Below are 20,768 nucleotides of genomic sequence, written 5' to 3'. Positions count from 1 at the left end.
ATATATATATATATATATATATATATATATATATATATATATATATCAGATCACCATGCTGTATGCCTTAAACTCACCCAGTGATGTATGTCAGATACTTCTGAGAAAAAATTTAATAAAAAAGGTTTTTTAAATTAAAAAATCATCATGTTTTCAGGCCCCCTTTCCGTACTGCCTCGAGCCTCGATGTTTGCCTCTCTCTATCTCTCAGCTTAGTTTTCCTCTTTGCTTACTTCATTTACAAGTGAATGTAAATGTTCTCCCCAGGAGCTTACTCTTTCAGAAATCCTGAGGACACTGGAATATTCTATAAGTGGAAAATTGCCTCAGATCACCTGGGTGGCACAGTTGACTAAGTGTCTGTCTTCAGCTCAGGTCATGGTCCTGGTGTCTTGGGATTGAGCCCTGTGTGGGGCTGCCTGCTCAAGAGGGAATCTGCTTCTCCCTCTCCTTCTGCCCCTCCCCCTCTCCCCCAGCTCATAGCTATCTCTCTTTGTCTCAAATAAATAAAATTGTTTAAAAAAAAAAAAGAAAGAAAAGAAAAGAAAAAACACTTCGTTCTGTAGTGCCAATCAATGTCCCAGACTTGAATCTCTTTGTTTAAACCTTGTATCATTCCTAAACCAATCGCTGGCTTGAGGGATCAAAGAAGTTGATTGGCCAGGCCAGTTTGGTGGACTACACATTCGTGCCCCCAAATGAAGTAGACTCTTTCAAATCACATGAACCAGAGCCAGAAAGGTGAGAGCTTCAAAGAGCAATCAGGATGCTCTTACTAGAAGAAGCTAGGTGAGCAGAGAAGATGGAGTCCACTGCAGTGCTTATGTTCAAATGTGTACAACCACAATCAATACGTAGAATCATATCTAAAGAAAGTACATATTTATGAACAACATAGAGAGTGCACCAAATTGTGAAGCCAAGCCATGACTAATAGCATAACTTGAAGTAACGTATCTTAGGGATTAAGAACAGATAACGACCCAGGTGCTCTGTTTTCCAAAGAACAGCAACTTCCCAGCAGAGGTGAAAGATCTGACGAAACGTATAAGGACTGTTTTGATGGCGACAGCACAGATGAAGGAGCATGAGAAGGACCCCGAGATGCTGGTGGATCTCCAGTACAGTCTGGCAAACTCCTATGCAAGCACACCTGAGCTGCGGAGGACCTGGCTTGAAAGCATGGCCAAGATTCACGCAAGAAATGGAGACTTATCTGAGGTAATTAGCCAAGGCTCAGTCCTCCACTGGTATTGTCCTCTTTATCAGGACAACTGAATTTTCATTTACAGTAGGCTACCATATTTTTCCACGTATCTAGATATAACCCAATGATATATCATGTGCATTAAATTGGCAAGTAGGATTCAAGAATGCCCGACTCCATGTAAAGGATGCCAAATCAAGGCCAGAGTTGTTAGATCAGCTGTAATTGTAGGATATGCAATGCAGAAACGAAGGGTGAAAGCCTAAGACTAAGGAGGATGGTTGTAAGGATGTCTGGAAATTGAGTTATGTAAGTTAATGTTCTGTGTTCTAAAACGTCTTCCCTGTAATTGGACTCGGATGGGGAAGTTTGCCACTGTGGTAAGTAATCTCAGGCTGGAGTGTCTGTCCTCATTTGCAGCTAGTCTGAACTGGTGTTGGAAATATTAATTCTCCCATGAGCCATGTGAGGAGAGTGCACTGTGTGAAGGTTATAAATCAATACCTAACTTTTTTATGTCCATTCAAACACTGGGCGGAATTTTATGCAGCAATTCACAGCCCCCAAGTGGTTTCCGGACACCAAGTGGGAAACTTCTGCCTTTTCTCAGAAATATGGCCCTTTGGGGAAGAGATTAATTTATCTGGGATGATCCTAACACCTGAAGTTTTCCTAAACACGTATGAGGGATCCTGGGATAGAAATAGAGCCAATCAGAAACCCCGGTTGGAGGCAATTTGGTGGGACAAGAATGAGAAACTCTAGTTCCCTTGGACGGCCAGAAAATGGAGAAATAACTCCACAACCTTCAAAGGGAAAATCTGGAGTCATTTGGAATCCTCAACAGGTCAGACTGTAAATAAATAAAATCCTTTTTTTAAAAATTGCCATATACTGTGGTTGGCGGGAGCACACATGGCTCATTAGGCCGCGCTATTTAATCAAGTACCACCTTGTGTGTTGACCATCTTAAAGGCAGTAGATAGTCCAAAGGGGCCATTACTGGTAGTAGAAACAGGAAGAAGGTAGCTTAATTTTACCCCCAGTTTAGAGCCCGATGCTATAGCTTATAGTTTTAATAAGGAAAGAGAACTGTGGATTTAAAAATATATTCATTAGACTTAGATACTAAGGAAGGAAGATATTTCTGTTGAAAAATTCTTCAGGTCAGTTCTTCACTCACTTGAAGACCATACCCAGGTGAACACAAACAAAATTTCCCAAATACCCATTTTATTCTTGATGGTGAACTTTTTAGAAATCAAATCAATTCTTGTTTTTGATTCTTTAATTAAAAGGATTCCTCCACATATTCCCACATGGAATACTGACTCCCCTCGGAAGATTTGTCCTGATTAGACGAATAGTGAAATCCACACTGTGTTTTCCTCTGAACGGTTTTCTTTTTTTATTGCAGGCTGCAATGTGCTACATCCATATAGCTGCTCTCATTGCAGAATACCTGAAAAGAAAGGGTAAGACGACCGTGTGCAGGTAGAAAAGTCTAGAAGTTGACATGTTGAAACCTAAATTACAATTAACTTATTAATTTTAGGTTGTATTAATCTCAATTGTGTTTTATTAAGTAACATTAATTTTCACAGACATTTCTAATTATACGGTACTTCTGAACTTTAGCTCTCTCGTGCCACTATCATGTTTATTTTATGCACAAAAAGGCTAACTCGTCAGCCTCTTAGTTCAAAATGAGAACGTTTCATTGGTTAATGATTAATAGTCTCGTAAGCTTGTATTAACACTAACATGTAACAATGTCTTAACCTCATCTTGCACTACCATAGGTTACTGGAAAATGGAAAAGATTTGCACACCACCCCTGCTCCCGGAGGATATCCACCCCTGTGATAGCTACCCATTACTAACAGCTCCTGGTGGAGGAAGTGAGTGGCCTAATTCTCCCACATAAACTCCTTTACCCCCATGGAACAGTGCAAAAGAAATCACCTTGCTGCTTAAAGTCTACTTTGATAGAACTGTGAAATGTATTCTTAAAAGAAAAACTATCTCAGACCTTCATAACTACCACTCATAAAAGCTTGAAGCTCCTACCATTCCGAACTCTACCCAAATGTATGAAGTTTAGAAATGAAAAGTTCTCAGCATAGAGAACTGCATCTTTTCCAGTATTTAGGATTACGAGTCATAGCCGTATTTGCTACCAATCTGCATACTAGTTTGCCCTTGGGATTTTATTCTAAAATTGTTTAAAATTGCAAGAGAAATCTATTTTAATTTTGAAATGTAATAAGACAACTCATTCAAAACAAGGAATGCCAAAAATGTATATGCAGGACTCTATAAGCATCATATTCCATTATCTTTTTTAAAAGCCTAAACCGATTCAAAAAACTTGCAACACATAATAATTTATAGTATTGATTCCCTTTAATGAAGAATATGTCATCTTTAAAGTTTGATGAAAGGTTTTGTAATAATAACTAAAGAATTACTCTTTGTAAAACATTTAGCAATATAGCTAATCCATTTAACTTGTTTTCTCTTACAAAAGTTTGCTCAAACCCAAAGGTTATGGCCTGCAATCTATTTCCTAGTGCTCTCTTAACTTTCAAAATGTAGTGGAAAGCTCAGTGTAAGAAAAACAGAAACAAATCTTTAGATACTAAGATCAAAATAATTGAGCAAAAGGTAAATAGACTTTAGTTACAATATTTTGGAAGCATAATTAATCCCCTGTTCTTTTAAATATGCATATATTTTCTAAAGAATCTCAGTGGCTTTTCCAAATAAGGTATTTGAACCAAATGACTAAAATGAAAGGTGAGACAGTGAAGTCACTTACTTGAGGAGGAGACCAGACCTGGCATCATGGCTCCTGTCCATGCTAAAATGCAGGGATCTTCCTGCTTAGTTTCATACTTAGGATTTAGCTTCCTTTTTATTTGCACATCATCAAACTCATCACTGTTTTGTCTAATGTACCCTTCCTCCCCATCTATTTTGTATCATAATCAGACACGGTACAGCTCCATAAAGATGATTTCAAATTCTAACAAAAACAAAATTGAAAAAATCTGATAAAACTGGGGGTCAGTTTGAGAAATTGTGGAAATTTATATCCCAAAATATTGTGTGAACCTTTAATATTCAAAAAATGTTAAATACCCATTTCCAGACCTAAGGTAACATTGGACTCTACCATATCCATTGAGAAAAGAACATATTTGTTTAGTAAACTCTAAGAAAGGTGATTTTTATGATGCATTAACATATATTCATATCCATTGGTATATACCTGAAGTCCTCAATATACTTTTATATTATGATGTTTCTAAATCAGAGGAATAAAGTATCTCCTTCAATACAATGTACACATAATAAGAATATAGGCAAAGATAAACAACTCCAGAAAGTACAACTGTAATAATCATCATCCTAAATATATCATGACTTTCTCTGCTATATATCCCTACTAGTGGGTTGTCATATATTTTAATATATGTTTATTTACAGAAGGAATATTATTATGCTAAAAAGTATGGAAGTAGAATTTTTAATGCAAGGATTAAATTGCAAAAACTATTCTAATTATAATTTCAAGCACATTTGGAGAGTGATCATTTAGTTACATAGCTCATGAGCTGATAATTAAAAATGGAAACATCTCACAGAAGTATTAGCTATAATTTTAAAAGTACGTGTTCCATGTAAGGGACCACACTGGGCTTTATACTGGCAATATCTCCATTAGTTGCCTCTTATGTGTCTTTGAGTTAGGTGCTATTAGGGCCTCTTATTTTCAAGTGAGAAAACCAAGAGAAGTGATACAATCTGACCCAGGGTGCATGGTTAGCTTGTGATGGGACCAAAGTTCAAGGGCTGGTCTGTCACTCCAAGCTGTGCTCCTGACTACTCAGATTCCCCACTGTTTAGTTCTAGTCATTCCTCCAGGGACATGGCCCATGACCAACTATCTTTATATATTATCTGTAGAGCCAGATCTTTTCCTTCTTATCTTGGTAGCCACAGTGCTAGGAAATTTTAAGAAAGTTTCTAGATAATGCATAAGAGTGAAAATTGGCAAGGAATGAGCATTATTTCCGTAATGCACTGATCATTCCAGGTGTTTTCTCAAATATTAATGTTTTGAATTGCTTCAACCATCCTTTGAGATAGATATTAACATCTTCAGCCTAACAAATGGGGAGAAGCAGACTCAAAAAGTCTGGCTAAATTAGAACATTAGAAGCATATATATCTACAAATTCTATATTCTGTCCATGATTCCATGCCAGCTTCTAAAAGAAAATGTCATCTGAAAAATGATACAATTTTATAAAACAGGATGATTGGTTGCCCTGGAAAAGAATATTTATCAACAGAATTATCTACCCATCTTGTTGACTGTGTGAGTTTTATTGTACTACCACTTGTAACGTCATGAAGAAAGGCACTATCTTTTCCAAACAAGATTTGACTCAAAATAATAATGTCACATTTTGTTGGTCCACTCAAGGCATGTTCTCTATGGGCTGGCCAGCTTTTCTGAGCATTACACCAAATATTAAAGAAGAAGGAGCAATGAAAGAAGATTCAGGAATGCAAGACACACCGTACAATGAGGTTAGATCAATATAATCTAGTGTATAGTAACTGAGTAAAAAGATGCATTGAACTAACTGGTACATTAAGCTAAATATGGAGGAGAAAATGTTATTCAGAAATCAGATTACTGAAGAATAGGACTTAGGTTAAGTGAAAGGCAGGCTAAAATTAAACTGAGATTAATAGACCTCAAATTCCATTGATAAAGCATAATTTTCAATGAATATTTAAATTAAACTTTGTTTCTCTAAGATGGACCCAAATATATAATGTCAGCTCTTCTATAAGATATGAAATCGTTGGTCCTTTGGTAAACATCATAAGAGATGATGAAAATTTTGTGAGCTGGCCACAGCTTTTTTGTGCATTAGAAAGTTTGTTTGTAAATACACTTGAACAGAAAGGCTCACTAGTTTCTGCAAAAAACCTTTTGATTTGCAAACCATGGTTATTTTTTATTAATTCAAAACAAGCTTTCTAGTATTAATTTACATAGCAACAATTCTGATAAAGAAAACAGAGCTCCCTCATCAAGTAAATAAAATATTTCACCAGCTAATTGCTTAAATTTTAATGTTACATAGATTGAAAAAAAAGCGTACAGAAAGCAAGTTTTGGGGTGGATTTTTACTCAAAATTTATATAGTTAATGTTGATTTAGTATACCTTGCAAACAAACAGTAAATGCAACAACATATTTGTTAACTATTTCAAATAACATCTAAGAATCTTTTCTTCAAAGACATTGTTGAAAAGATTCCTACAATATTATCCACTTGCTTTAGTGAGTATATAATTTGATGCAGCTGAATATCCTTTAAACCACTAGTATATGTGAGGCACTGAGTTCAGGGTGGAGGACAAAGATAAATAAGACATAATGCTGACTTTCAAGGAGCTTAGAATCTTGAGAAGGACAAATTTTTTCAGGGTGGGGACTAGCTAGTCCAAGACCCAACAACTATAAATCTAGGCAATTAAAGGGAAACTTTTTAAGTGACAGTGACTGGGATGCAGATGGATGGGACATATATGAAAGCTCTCCAGACTTTTACACGGGATCTTGGCATTGATGGGACTTGAAGGTGCCAAATGAGAAAATAAGGTTCTTATAGCTGCAGCCACAACATAGGTAAATGTGTGGAGGTACAAAAGTATTCTGAGAGTGGAGTGGTATGGGATTGTATAACCAAAGTGCAAAGTCAGTGGCAAGTGGGGGGTTGGACTGAAAGGGAGGTTGGTGCCTGACTATGGAGCTCCTTCAGGGCCATGCTAGAGAGTTTGGATGGCCATTCAGAGACACTGGAGTTCCTACAAAGTTCTAGGGCAGTGGAGAGCTTGAGATCAGATTTACGTTTTAGAAAGAAAGATTCCTGGAGAACAACACATAGGATGGACCAGAGTGGAAAACAGATTACTAGAAGACCACTATGGGGTCTGGAAGTAAAGGAAGAGGGGTTTGATCTAAGGCAGGGACCATGGAACGGAAAAGGACTAGACAGAGCTGAAGGCATTTTGTAGATTCAAATTAGCAAATTTGAAGGACAAAATCAGTGATGGAAAGAGAAGAATCCTAGAAGATACCACCATCCCTTCCAGGACGGTGTAAGTGCCAGTAACAAAGGGAACACAGCAGCCCTGCTATAAAGAAAACTGACAGTTTAACAGTTTTGAAAACAGGTTTCAGGGATGAACCACAATGTGTACACTGTGTTTACACAATCGTGTAAAATCTCATTTTGGTTTGGGGAATTACAGAATATCCTGGTGGAACAGCTCTACATGTGTGTGGAGTTTCTTTGGAAGTCTGAGCGATATGAACTCATCGCTGACGTCAACAAACCCATCATCGCTGTCTTTGAAAAGCAGAGAGATTTCAAAGTACGTTTTCTGAGGCCAGACCTTGGTCAAAACATCCTGCTTTAAGTTGGTGAATTACTTACAATGTTCAAAAAAGAGAAACTCTATGTTTTTTGTGTCAGCATCACCTTCATGAAACCCTTTGATTTATGGTTTCAGAAATTATCAGATCTCTACTATGACATTCATCGGTCATACCTGAAAGTTGCAGAGGTGGTCAACTCGGAGAAACGGCTATTTGGTCGCTACTATCGTGTAGCATTTTATGGGCAGGTAAGTTCAACAGAAGCTACGTGGCCTCTACATTCTGTTAAACAATGAAACTTTGTCTTTCATTTTCTATGAGACATCAAACTCCACATGCCAAGGGATTGAGAGAATGTGGGTGTATCTGGGTATGTCTGAGGAGTTTTCTGGATGTGAGGGTCATATGTTTTTCCACGGGAATGCAGTGAACTGGGGAACAAAAGGGTAGAGAAATCCAGGGGTCTTAATACAGATCTAGTTAAACCATGATTTCTAACTTCTTGGAGAACGAGAGCGTTTATTTTTCAGCATCATCTTCTTCCCAGTTAACCCCAAATATCTAATTAGAGTTTCACATCCTATGTTAAAGTGAAATTAAATTAAACGTGTTTTGAGGAATGAAATTCATAGCATTCTGGGAAATAAAGAATTCCTAGGGCCTCCACCATGTCAAAGCCCTTTGACCATACAGTCATGCATTTTCTTTCCTCCTCCTTCTAAACTACCACTGATTCCAGGCAGAACACCGTTTGATTTTTTTTTTTTCTGTATTGTAGGTCAGTATAACTGTTGCGTTATCTTCCCCAGCTTCCCACCTTAGCAGTGAACCAGAATAATAATATTAGTGAGCCATAGCATTAGCCAGAAAATTAAGTAACATATTCTCTATTAATTATGAATGTCTCTGAGCAGTGCTTTAAGTGGAGCAAACCCAGGCACCATCCTGCTTCTTTTCAAGAAGGCTTATAACATGATGACACTGCAGCAGGCATACCTCAGACTCTGACCTGTGTGCATGAACGCTCCATCCTTTTATTTTCATATGACTCTGCCTTGTTTCCTTTCCTACCTTTCCCTCACATAAGACAGTGTTGCCGATAGCTTCTTTTCCTCCTCAGAATGTTCAAAGGCAGTAGCTGAAGAAGTCAAATCCAGCATGTCATTCCATATTGCTTGCCATTAAAGTCTTTTGAAAAACATCTGTTTTCCCCTAATTGCCAAAGGCAGCTTAAAAACTAACTTCTGAATTAATAAGGATTAGCTGTTCTCCACCTGGAAAGAGAAGTGTTACCCATTACCCACTTACCATAAACGAATTCATCCAACTCAGATTTTCCTCCTCACATAGCAGCACCAGGATTGCAGAGATAGCCAAAGCTAGTGGAGACAGTCCACAGATACAGACTAAATGTAGATATGTGGGGGGGTCTACACATGTCTACATGTGTAGTGTACCTTGAAGTGATGGTGTACCTTGCAGGGAGAAAATGGGGGAAGCTTCAGGGGAGGATGCAGAAGGTAAGGGAATGATATCTTGAACATCATGAAGGAAAGAAGCAGTATTTGACCTTGGTGAAACATTGACAAGAAAAGTGGTGGAACACCCCACTGGAAAGGAAATGTGTGTGTTGAGGGATGGCAGAGGGAAAGACAGGGTTTTCAGGGAATGGTCACAGGCTAACTGAGCAGCAAGGAAGTGACAAACAAGATTCAAATCTACAATCCTTCCAAAGAAAAAGTAGTAAATTGCCACGTATAGTCCAATCTTGAAAGCCAGATTGCCCACCTGATGGTTTCTCCAGCCAGTCTTTAATATAGGGATACTAAACAGGTAAAAAACAAATGCTGCTCTTTTCCTACCAGATTTTAATGCAGACGTTTACTCTTTCCTTCTTTTGGTCTTGACGGTTCCAGGCTGTGGTAAGTGTTCTCTTCTCTGTTTGCATGCTCTAATATCCTCACACTTCCCTCCATATAGTCATACTGAACCTTAACTTTTTGAGTGCAAATCAACGTTTGGTAAAAAGGTGAGATTATCCTGCTTCCCTTCATTTTGGAGTTATCCAGCTTTTCTTGAACTAAATTGTGTTTATTCCAGTTATCTGAATTACAAAAATGTATCGTTTACTTTTCACGTATATTATCATTCTACACAAAGGTAAATGTGGTTTAAAAACCTGCGTAAACACACGTGCCCTTGTGTGCACACCCAGATAAATATGATCACCACATATTTGCAGTATTTGTAGGATAGACTTAGTATTAGAGATGATCTGCTCATTTCAGACCACTGGGAACTGCAACTGATGAGGAAGGTCGTGGTGGTCAGATTTTTAGAAGTTGGAGTTGCTGCCATTGACAGGCACCTTCCCAGTCTCCTGAAAGAACCTTGTTCCTTTCCACATAAGTATTGTGGAGAAACAGGGCTCTCTGTAGTGGTGAGCTCTGAGAATTCTCAGCGGTGATGGTCTTAATGCCCAATGCAAAAGATAACCAGTGGACTAAACCTTAAGCCAGTAGAGCGGATTAGGTCTCCTAAAGATTCAGAGAGAAGTGATGTAAGAAATTCTGGAAAGCCAGCAGAGGCAGAAATAACATGCCAGCACCTAAAGCTCTGTGACACCAAAGAATCTTCTTCCCTTTTTGAACCATGTAAAAGTGCCTGTAGTCATACATTTTTTTTAAAGATTTTCTTTATTTATTTGACAGACAGAGATCACAAGTAGGCAGAGAGGCAGGCAGAGAGAGAGGCGGAAACAGACTCCTCGCTGAGCAGGGAGCCTGATACGGGGCTCGATCCCAGGGCCCCGAGATCATGACCTGAGCTGAAGGCAGAGGCTTTAACCCACCGAGCCACCCAGGTGCCCCTGTAGTCATACATTTTTTACCTACAAAAATTATTCACCATAATTCACCATAATTATTGCTAATTAAGCTGGAAAAACAAATTCTTTTCATTATCCACACATTGCCTGTCCACATTTGGCTCTGCTCATCTGACCACAACATACTTTTTTGTAATTCTTTAAGCCCTCCCCGTGTCCATACCAAAATTTTCTCCCTTCATTTATACAGTGGGGGTCATGGGTCCTTAACTCACCTACTAAAAGGATACTTGAAACCCCTTGTACTAAATAGACTGAAGTGGGGGTAGGGGGAAGAACTGGGAAGAGCTACTTTCAAATGATCTAACTTTGTTCTTTTTGCAGATTTCTCAATAACGAGTGCTAATTGCACATTTGGCCTTTTTTTTTTTTTAAATATGTGCCACCAATATTCTCAATTGTCTTTTATTAAAAATTCCAACCTGAGCTTAAAAGTGTTTTGTTAAATCTGCAGACCTGAGTGCAGGCGAAGGCATGGTACTTTATAAGCTCAAACTCCAGCTGCCTTTGAACAAAAACTAACAGGTCTTCTTGATACACAGCCATTTAGAGGCTCAGTCATCAAATGAAATTCAAATACTTGTCCCAGGATACCAAATAGAGAATATGAACTATGGTATTCAGCAGGAGCAGACGGTGCACAGCAATTTACACTTGATGATAAAGAAATACCAACTAGATATGAACCTTTCCCTGAATGTGTACAGAATGAAGGTTCCAAAGATCTAAGATAAAGTCTTAATTACTTGATTAGCATAATCCCCATAGTCAGAAATAATTTCTTTTCATCATGGTACTTTATGTCTCTGTAAAATTCATCTTTTAATATCCAAATTGGCATGTCTCACAATCATGTTGCAAAGCTTATGGGAATATAATATGCAGTAGGCTCTTTGCCTTCACAAGGCCTTTGGGTATTTTAGTGTCCCATGTGGATAGTGCTTTCTTTACATGGTATTGGCTAGAGTAGTTAATATTATGTCTGCAATGAGCCAGACAATAGAAAACAAGTTGGAAACTGTTCTTTCATGGCAGGAGTCTTAAAATTGCAAGTCTTGCATAGCATGAATTTTCTAATGCGACACCTGGCATCATTGACTATGGGAATAATTTTACACAGAGCAGCCCATATACAGCACCCTCCAAAGTGTCCCTAAAGTATTCATTTCCAGAGTAATGAAACAACAGTAGTAATCAAACATCAGCTGTAATCAATGAAATACTTAGGCTCTGATATTTAGCATGTAAGGAAGCAAGTGAATGCCCATTGCATAACTTAAAACATCAGATGCTCCCAGAATGAATAAATCAAAGGCTGTGGGAAATTTTCTTCTCTTGACCAAAGGATATAGAGTCCCAGATTCTCAGTCATGCCTACATGGGTGTAGATGTATCTCAGAATCTTGATAGAATAGATTAAGAGGAGGAGGGAAGGTGCATATATAGTTTAAAACAAAACAAAAACCCTTCTCCATTCTGGGTTGTGATACATCCTTGTGGCTCCCCACCTATATGAAAACCATTGATATAAAATGTGCATTTTAATACATAAAATAAGTATACTAAATATGTATAGAAAGAAAGACATATTTATATGAAGACATTTCTTAGAGCTTCTCTTCTCATAGTATTTAGCCTATTTTTAATACTTTCTGACCCACATTTTAGACATAAGGTTCCTCTTAGGATGCGTTCCTTTGTGAATTTTGAATTACTTAAGTACAATGGCAGGGGCACTTATATTTGACATCCCAATAATGATTCAAGGTCATTGTGAAAACCTGCAAAAACATCTAAGAAGGAGTCCAAGAGTCTATTTTAGTTGTCTTCAGTTTACTGAAGTGCATTTTTATCATAATCTATTGTCTTCCAGTTTCATAATCTATGTATGTTAACTCTACTGATTCAAAGTCCTTGTTTAACTGGAATATGTGCTGTTTCCTAAGGATAACTGATCAGAACATTTATCACATTGTACAGTGACATTTAGAAAATCAAACTAGCAGGGGAAATGCACATTTCCCACTGCTCTGAAATGCAGTCTACTCATAACCTTGGGACTAAAACAAAACAGAAACTGCCTGTGGATTTTCATCATCTGGGTCCCTCATTACAAATCATGTATTTCATAGACAGAGCTGAAATTGAAACTTAAGACAATGTCCTGTGGCTCAGTGGGCTGTGCTTTGATAGTTTCCCTAGGTGAAAAGTAGGCGCACATTCCAAATATTTTCAGAGCTGCCGTTGATCCAGCTCCAAAAGCTCTTACATGATCCCAGGAAGACGCCGATTAAATTTTTAATTCTGCTACTCCAGCTCCTTTCTCCTTATTTTGGAAGACAGGCCCAACACGTTGATATTTCCAGGCTACGTACATAACAATCACAATTTTTTTTTCTGATTAATCACTTACCAAAATATTGAAATCAACACGAGTAGACTTTTTACAATGAGGAGAATTGTAGAGTTCATGCAAGAGAAGCTGAGGGTATGTATTTTTAAGCACTCAAAAGGTGCTTAAAGCACTCGAAACAGTTAAACAGTGTTCCCCCAACATTAGCCAGAGCTCAAATTGCTCTAGTGACCCAGAATATTCTTTGTTACTGCTCTCCTTCTCATCACAGCTAACACACACCAAGGGCCTATTGTGTACCAGGCACTGTTCTTGGGGCCTTCCAGTAGAGTTCTGAGTCTGTACCATTTCTCATCCCCCAGATCAAGGAGCAGGGATGAAAGAAGGCCACAGTTCATGACCAAGGCCATGCGGTCATAATAATGACAAGAAAATCCTGCTTCCCACCCCTCCTTTCCGGCTAACCCTGGATTCAGAAATTTGTTAGAGGAAAAAAATCTCAGTGAAATGTCTCTTTGTGCTGGTTTTCACAGAGTGGTGAGAAAATCTTTTCCTGGAACTTGGCGACATTTTTCTTATTGAAAAGGAAGTTGTAAGTGTTTCTATGGCTCTTGCCCTGTGGAGGTGCTGGTTGATGGCCTCAGAAGCCATATCTCTCTCATGTGTCAGTCTGTCAATTTAGCCACTAACTTCTGACCTTGAATCAGATAAATCTTCACAAAGACAGCAACAGAGAAATCATGGCCGGCTGGAAGTCATGTGGGAACTGAGCCAGACCTCACTTACCCCTACCAAGTCTTGAGGAAAGACCGCAAGGTGCTTTGCATGCTCATGACACTCCAAGTCACTTCTTAAAGCAGTTTGGGGTCAGGACACTCGTATATTCAGCTGTGTTGAACAGTCTCAAAGAAATCGTTCAATAAAAACATCTTGATTAAAATCCATAGAATCTTTTCCAGCTATACCTGGTGCAAATATACCCTTTTTTTAGATGTATGCCCTCTGAGAATTATTTCATTCACCTGTTTATTCATTCGACAAATGTAGAGTGAGTTTCCCCTAAAGACCAGCACTGCGTTAAACACTGAACATGCCCTGTTGAAAAAAGACCCTTCTCTGCCTTTAAAAAACCCAACGTCGATTTTGGGAAATGCTTGACAAAACCTGTGCTAGTGAATGTGCCTTGTTTGTCGTCTTCACTTGCCACCCACTTAGGATACAAAGTACACGCACGGCTCACGGTGGTCACACCTGGACAGATGTGCATTTTTATCATTATTCTTAGATCACCTCACATGAGCCAACAAGATTATGTATATTTGTTGTTACATATAATGAGTATTTTTTTAGTCAAAAATGATAAAAACAAAAAAAGCACAGCTAAGACTTTTCTGATCTGCAGTGTCTCTACTTGGCCCTCGAAAGCCGTTTCCATGAGGTAAATTCTGCAGTCAGGAGAAAACCGTATGTGCTGGGATTCTTAACTCCCGACTTTACCTAGTCTTCTGAGGTCACATGAATCCCACAGAAAAGATGCACCTGTATCTCTTCAAAAGGAAGAAGTTATGAAGACTGCCTTACCGAGTTATCCTCAGATAATGAAATCCTACCTTCCCACAGTTTCAAATCAGACAACTATAATTAGTAGAGGCTAAAACCTACTTGCACCTATGGCATAAAAATGATGGTGTGGTTACTATTTTGAATCCCAATTCTAGCTTTGCAAGAATGTAAAAGATCTATTAGTAAAGTCAACTGAGTGATGAAATTGCATATGTTGCTTTGGGCCTCTGAAGACATATTACAGTTATTTTAAAAATAGCAGTACTTGGGAGCATACCATATGTCATTTCTGTGATGACAACGATCCAAAGTATGTTGGCTTTGCATCTAACATGACACGGGACTCGTATCAATGCATAGCTTTAGATACCGTTCCATGACATGCAGGGTTTCCTATGCTAGTTTCAAAGACGTGCAGAAGACTTATTTAAAAAGGCCAAAAATTACTCCAGACTCTGTGTTCTACCCCAGGCTGCCACAAGAGGGCATTCTTCTCCCAAAATATATGCAAGCCGGGTTTACCACTGATTTCTACAGAGAAAACATGTGTCTAAGATTATCTCACAAGGGTCTTTAGCCTGGTCGGGAGTGTTTCATTAACGACTGATTCTAACATGATATTTTGTTTTCGTTACTTGACATTTTCTGATTGTGAATTTTATAGGGTGCTAATCAATGGCTTGGATGACAACGGAAGACTGGATGTATTGTTTAAGTAGAGTTTTTGTTTTGCTTGTGATTTGCGATGTGAGTTCCCTAAAAAAGTTGGTGGTTCATTATGTCTCTCCCTTAGGGCTTTTTTGAAGAGGAGGAAGGTAAAGAGTATATTTATAAAGAGCCTAAGCTGACAGGCCTCTCTGAGATTTCCCAAAGACTGCTCAAGCTCTACGCAGATAAATTCGGAGCAGACAATGTGAAGATAATCCAGGATTCCAACAAGGTAAAGGAAAGCCCGTATTCACGCAAGTGTGAGGAGTCGACTTAATTTTTTCTAACTTTAGTAAAGTTTTCATTTTCTGCCTGACTGTGCAAAGTAAATCACCTCAACTATTTCAGATGTTTTGCTCATTTGTTTGTTGGCTGGTTGATCAGTGATTTCTTTTTTCTTTTGTCAATAATGTTATATACATGTTTATTCAAATAACTTATAGGTAATCATAGAAACAATTTACTAAATTCTGTACTTATGCCATAGGTTATTTGTTTGCATTTGAACAGCAATCTAAGGGTTAAAGTGATTGGGCCCAATGGTGGAGTTGGACGAAACAGCACAATGTATGTATTCAGTCATGGAGGTCTTTGGGAGTCATACCAATTTTGAAATCTTTCTTCTGTGACAGTGGCAGAGTTGTATTAACCCGAGAACATTCATTTTACTTCCTCATGGCTGCATGAAGCAAGGGCTTACATTCTCTGATTAAATTAGTCAGAATTGGATCTTCTAGTGTGCTTCCATTCATTTAGCCAACTTTTATCAAGCACCTACTACATGCCAGACCCAGAACTAGCAGCTGGGACACATGGAGTCTCTTCCTTCCAGAGCTCACAGTTCATATAGGGTTAAGAAGAAAAGAATATATGAGAATAGTTAATTAAATAGAGCCAGTGAAGTACCACAAGAGACATGGTCCAAGTCACATGGAGAAAGCTCAGGGCTCCCTTAACAGCTCATTCTTGGCTGGGCAATGCTCCACAGGGGAAGAATGTTTGCTCTGGGAATTGCAGAGTGAGAAGGTGTCTGCTGGAAGCATAGGGCATTCTAAGAAGCCCAGCACAGGCAATGCCAGGGAGGAATGAAAGCGGGAGGTGTGTTTAGAGCCTGCCAGGTCTCAGAATCACAGGTTGGAGAGAAGAGCGTGGCAGAGTGAGGGAGCCGGAAAAGCTGGTTTGTGCCCAAATGTAGAGGCTGTTCCTAGGCCACAAAGGAAAAGGTCTTTTTGTGCCTCTCCCCTTTTACACAACTGGTATTTGGAAGGATCTGGGCCTGAGGCTACTGGATCCAGACTGAAGTTGTGACAATGGGCTCATCATTCTCTCCCTTAGCTGGAAAGGTACAAGCCCCTTCGCTGTGAAGGTGGACAGAACTGGAACTACTGTCACGGTGGCTCTCTGAAATAGGGGGCATAGACAGAGTTTCTAGTGGGACAAGAAAAATGTCAAATTTGGTGTCAGACCACTGGAATCTTCATTCCACCAGAATACCTCCTATCAGCCGGTGATCCCTCTTGGAGAAACTAGGTAGCCACTCTGAAGCTCCTTTTTTTTTTAAATCTGTGAAGTGGTTACAATTATACTCATTTTACAGGGTAAATTTTAGGAGCATTACAAAGAAGTTCTCAAGCTTCCTCAAGTCTCTGGAATCCAGATAGGCAGCAAGTGGTTAAACAGATGGAGAAAGCTGGAGGATGTTGGAAAATTCTTCCAGAAATCATTAGGAAAGAGGATGAGACTCATCTCTTCCAACCTTGAAAAATAGCAAAAGCCATTCCCTGGCTGTTCTTGGGACCCCCGTCTGCCTGCCTTGTTGTTTGAGAAGGCTAGTCACTGCAGCAGAGTCAGTAAATACATTATCTAGGATGATTTATTGCAGATAAAAGGAAAAAAAAAAAGAGAAACTGAAAATAAAAATATTGGCACTCATGAAATAGGTCAATCAGTTATCCTCTAAACAGACGAAGAACCTCCTTCCACATTACAATCCCAGAGCCCATGGCCCCAGTCTAGGTATGTAGTTGAATCCTGGAGGGACCAAGAGATACATTTCTACGCTCAAGAAGCTCATATTCTAGGGGCACCTGGGTGGCTCAGTGGGTTAAGCCTCTGCCTTCAGCTCAGGTCATGATCTCAGGGTCCTGGGATCGAGCCCCGTATCCCTGCTGAGCAGGGAGCCTGCTTCCTCCTCTCTCTCTGCCTGCTTCTCTGCCTCCTTGTGATCTCTGTCTGTTTTTTTTTTAAAAAAAAAAAAAAGAAGAAGAAGAAGCAGCTCATATTCTAGACAAAGGTAGGGGTATTCATTACAGAAGAGAAAGAAGATCAAAGATTAAATTATATGCCCTAAGCAGATACTTAGGTGTCCAAGAACCTCAGCTCCTTGGAGGGCTGGCTCCAACCCACCTCTGCCGCTGTCTGGACCACCGTCCAGCCAGTTCCCCTTACCGTCGCTTCAGTTGGCCCAGCTCTGAAGCGATGCCATCGCCTATCTTTCCCCGCGGGGACAGGGACAGGCCCCTCCCTCGGGAGGCCAGCGGCGGGAAGGCAGAGCCTTCTCACTTCCAGGAGCCCCTGGGGCTCACACTCCTTCTTTTGCCATAATGTGTTAACCCAGGTAAACCCCAAGGATTTGGACCCCAAATATGCCTACATCCAGGTGACCTATGTCACGCCGTTCTTTGAAGAAAAGGAAATAGAGGACCGGAAGACGGACTTCGAGATGCACCACAACATCAACCGCTTCGTCTTCGAGACGCCGTTCACGCTGTCGGGCAAGAAGCACGGCGGCGTGGAGGAGCAGTGCAAGCGGCGCACGGTCCTCACCAGTAAGTGCCGCCGCGCGGGGCTCTCGGGTTTGCTGACAAGGACCCGGGACGCGCTAAACGAGACGTGTGTGCCGGGAAGCGCCTCTTTCCCCTCCTTGGGAAAGTCGACAAGGAGAGAAATTCTCAGTAGAGCTACTTAATGCACCTCTTCCGTTTAGACGTTCCAGCCGTCAAGGTCATGGTGTGCGCATCCCCGGAGAGGCGCTGGGAACTTCCCCCTGCCCTCTCCCTGAGCATGCCCCCAGGGATTTCAGGGTTAGCAGCTCTCCGAAGTGTGTGCCTTGGGACCAAATTCCAAACCACTCTGGAATTCAGGCTTCTCATTTGTAAACGGAAGGCAAGGGATGACCTCCCCCGTTCCTCTCAGCACCCTCTAGATCTAGTCTATGAGTTAGTCATCCTTTTACCTATTCGGTAAACATGCCATGAGGGCCTGCGAGGGGCTGGACACTCTCTGGGAATTTAAATAAATGAACCCCGAGTCTTGCCCTCAATGTGTCCACGGTCTGGTAGGAGAAAACCAAGTAAAGCAAGAAATCCAGCGAGCATGGCCTGAGAAAGAAAAAGGGAAGGCACAGGTAATCCCCCTGGGCGGGGGGCGGTCTCCTAGGGCAGTCCAAAGAGAAAGCTGAGCAAAGGTGTTCTGGAGGAATCTTGAGAGATGAGCAGTCCTGGAGTACGCAATAGATACAATAGCAGTGTCCCAAATTATAGGAAACCTTCATCTTCGGTAAACTTTTCCAGAACTTTTATCATCAAAAAATGAGAACAAAACTATCATACTATATACTACTGAGTACACATTTAAGCATTCTTTAGGGTGGTTTAATATAGTTTTTATTTGAATTAGAAGCTGGGGGGGGGGGGGACAGTACTGTTTCAAGACTCTAAAAGCCTAAACCCAGCCGACAGATGAGTAGTTGTTGGCTAGCCAAGTGTAGAAAAGCAAGCCAGGTGACAGCCGCTGGGCCCCAAGCTGAGATGTGAGACACCACAGTACACTGGAGGAAAAATAACTCACATACACAGAAACCATGCAGAGTGGAAGATGCTGTATGCAAAAAAAAAAAAAAAAAAAATTTCGTCTGGACCTCCCGGTGCCACCCCGGACTCACCTCAACCTTTACCTTCTCTTGCATGTCTTTTGTGCAGCGAGTCACTTGTTCCCATATGTGAAGAAGAGAATACAAGTCGTAAGCCAGTCGAGCACAGAACTGAATCCTATTGAAGTGGCGATTGATGAGATGTCCAAGAAGGTTTCTGAGCTTAACCAGCTTTGCACGATGGACGACGTAGACATGATCCGACTGCAGCTCAAAGTCCAAGGAAGCGTCAGCGTGAAGGTAGGCGCTCTCAGAGCGGAGAAGCGCTTGTTATAACGTGAAGCCTGGTATAAAACACCCTAGAAATTCTTTACAAAAGGGCTAAGAGAGACTTTTTTCTGTGTGATACCATCCAGCAACTTTATCTGAGTCTTTCAAATTTTGTTTTGCTGTAAGTACACATGGATGATGCTAAACACCAGGAGATAAACCTTTTTTTTTTTTTTTTTAATTTTAGCCTAAATAAGATTTCTTCATCCTCAATCCTCCTTTCCCATCTTCTCTGGATAAACTATGTTCTATATTCTAAAATCTAACCAATGAATTAATTAATGAATAATAAATGTGGCTTTCTCATAAGTATCTAAGTAAAAGCCTTATGAAAGTGTACCAAAACAAAATTCTTAAAAGTGTATTAGCTCATAAGATGTGTGTTAGTATTTATCTGACTGTCAGATGCCTGAGAAGCAGCAGATGGCCTGCTCACAGTGGGGGATTAAAGAATATATAACAAGCAGACTGTTTGCAAAAGCATAAGCAGTATTTAGGAAAATCAGCAAGGTGGGCGCAGGTCCTAGCTAGAACGTTATCCCCTAGATTCTGAAGACAAGGGGAGAGAAGAGTAAATGGGAGCAGAGAGAGAGCTGGGAGAGCCAGCTGGTGAGACAAACAGAGCTGCCTCTGCTAGACAGAAGACCACAAGGAGGAAACCCTGGGTCCAAAAACACCCTGACCAGCTGGGACTAGGGAGAGACAAGCAAGGCACTCACCTTGGGCACAGAATTTAAATAGGCATCAAAACACTCAGTACCCACCATAAAATAATATGAATGCAGGTTTTTTAAAATAAAAAATGTCAAAAATTTATAATGAACCAAGTATTCACATTGTAAATAAAGGCAGGCCAGTAAGCATGCCCTGTGCAACTACGATGGAGCCCAAGGCAAAATCAGGAATACAGATCCTGATGATCTGCTCTCCTCTTCTGCACCTACCTCTCTTCTGTGTCCCCCATGGCTGACTCAAAATAGCAATAACAATATATCTTTTAAAGCCAGAAAGCAGAAGACCCATTGCTATACTCCAAACGGAACAGCTTCCCTCAGCACATAGGTGTGTCGAGGAAAGTGAGCATTGGATCTGGAGAAACAAAGGAGGGTATCCATAACGTTTACTCATTCTACCATGCAGGCAATCCCTCCCCCATAAGGGCCTTTGAAGACAACTCTAATACAGTGTTAGCTTCCTTCTTCTGCGACGGTATTCCTTCCAAGCCCTACAGTCACAGCAAAAGGCTACAAACACTAAAGAATATGGACTCCTTCACAAGTATGAGCCTACTCATGTGTGTGCGCGTGAACGGGACCTGGCATTGTGCATTCACTCAGCAAATCTAATAAATGCTTCCTCCAGCCAGTATCTAGGCCAGAC

At 40.2% G+C, this 20,768-nt stretch overlaps 1 protein-coding gene across 12 annotated transcripts in view; it reads left to right on the top strand.

Annotated features, from left to right (window-relative positions):
- Positions 1–20,768, top strand: part of DOCK10 (dedicator of cytokinesis 10) — a 263,090-nt gene that overhangs the window by 236,782 nt on the left and 5,540 nt on the right. For 5 of the 12 annotated variants that reach the window (XM_032857354.1, XM_032857353.1, XM_032857351.1 and 2 more), the window contains exons 45-54: positions 1,006–1,221; positions 2,625–2,682; positions 3,010–3,108; positions 5,703–5,809; positions 7,550–7,672; positions 7,811–7,924; positions 9,593–9,598; positions 15,273–15,419; positions 17,805–18,015; positions 19,168–19,358. In XM_032857354.1, the coding sequence (XP_032713245.1) occupies positions 1,006–1,221; positions 2,625–2,682; positions 3,010–3,108; positions 5,703–5,809; positions 7,550–7,672; positions 7,811–7,924; positions 9,593–9,598; positions 15,273–15,419; positions 17,805–18,015; positions 19,168–19,358 (1,272 nt within the window). The remainder of the gene's footprint in view (positions 1–1,005; positions 1,222–2,624; positions 2,683–3,009; positions 3,109–5,702; positions 5,810–7,549; positions 7,673–7,810; positions 7,925–9,592; positions 9,599–15,272; positions 15,420–17,804; positions 18,016–19,167; positions 19,359–20,768) is intronic. The other 7 variants (XM_032857356.1, XM_032857350.1, XM_032857352.1 and 4 more) reach the window with 3 other exon arrangements.

Source organism: Lontra canadensis, unplaced genomic scaffold (genome assembly GCF_010015895.1).
Source record: "Lontra canadensis isolate GAN:19392208 unplaced genomic scaffold, GSC_riverotter_1.0 scaffold13, whole genome shotgun sequence".
Taxonomy (NCBI): domain Eukaryota; kingdom Metazoa; phylum Chordata; class Mammalia; order Carnivora; family Mustelidae; genus Lontra; species Lontra canadensis.
The sequence above is the reverse complement of the archived record's forward strand: the minus strand, read 5'-3'. Positions and strand labels throughout refer to the sequence as shown.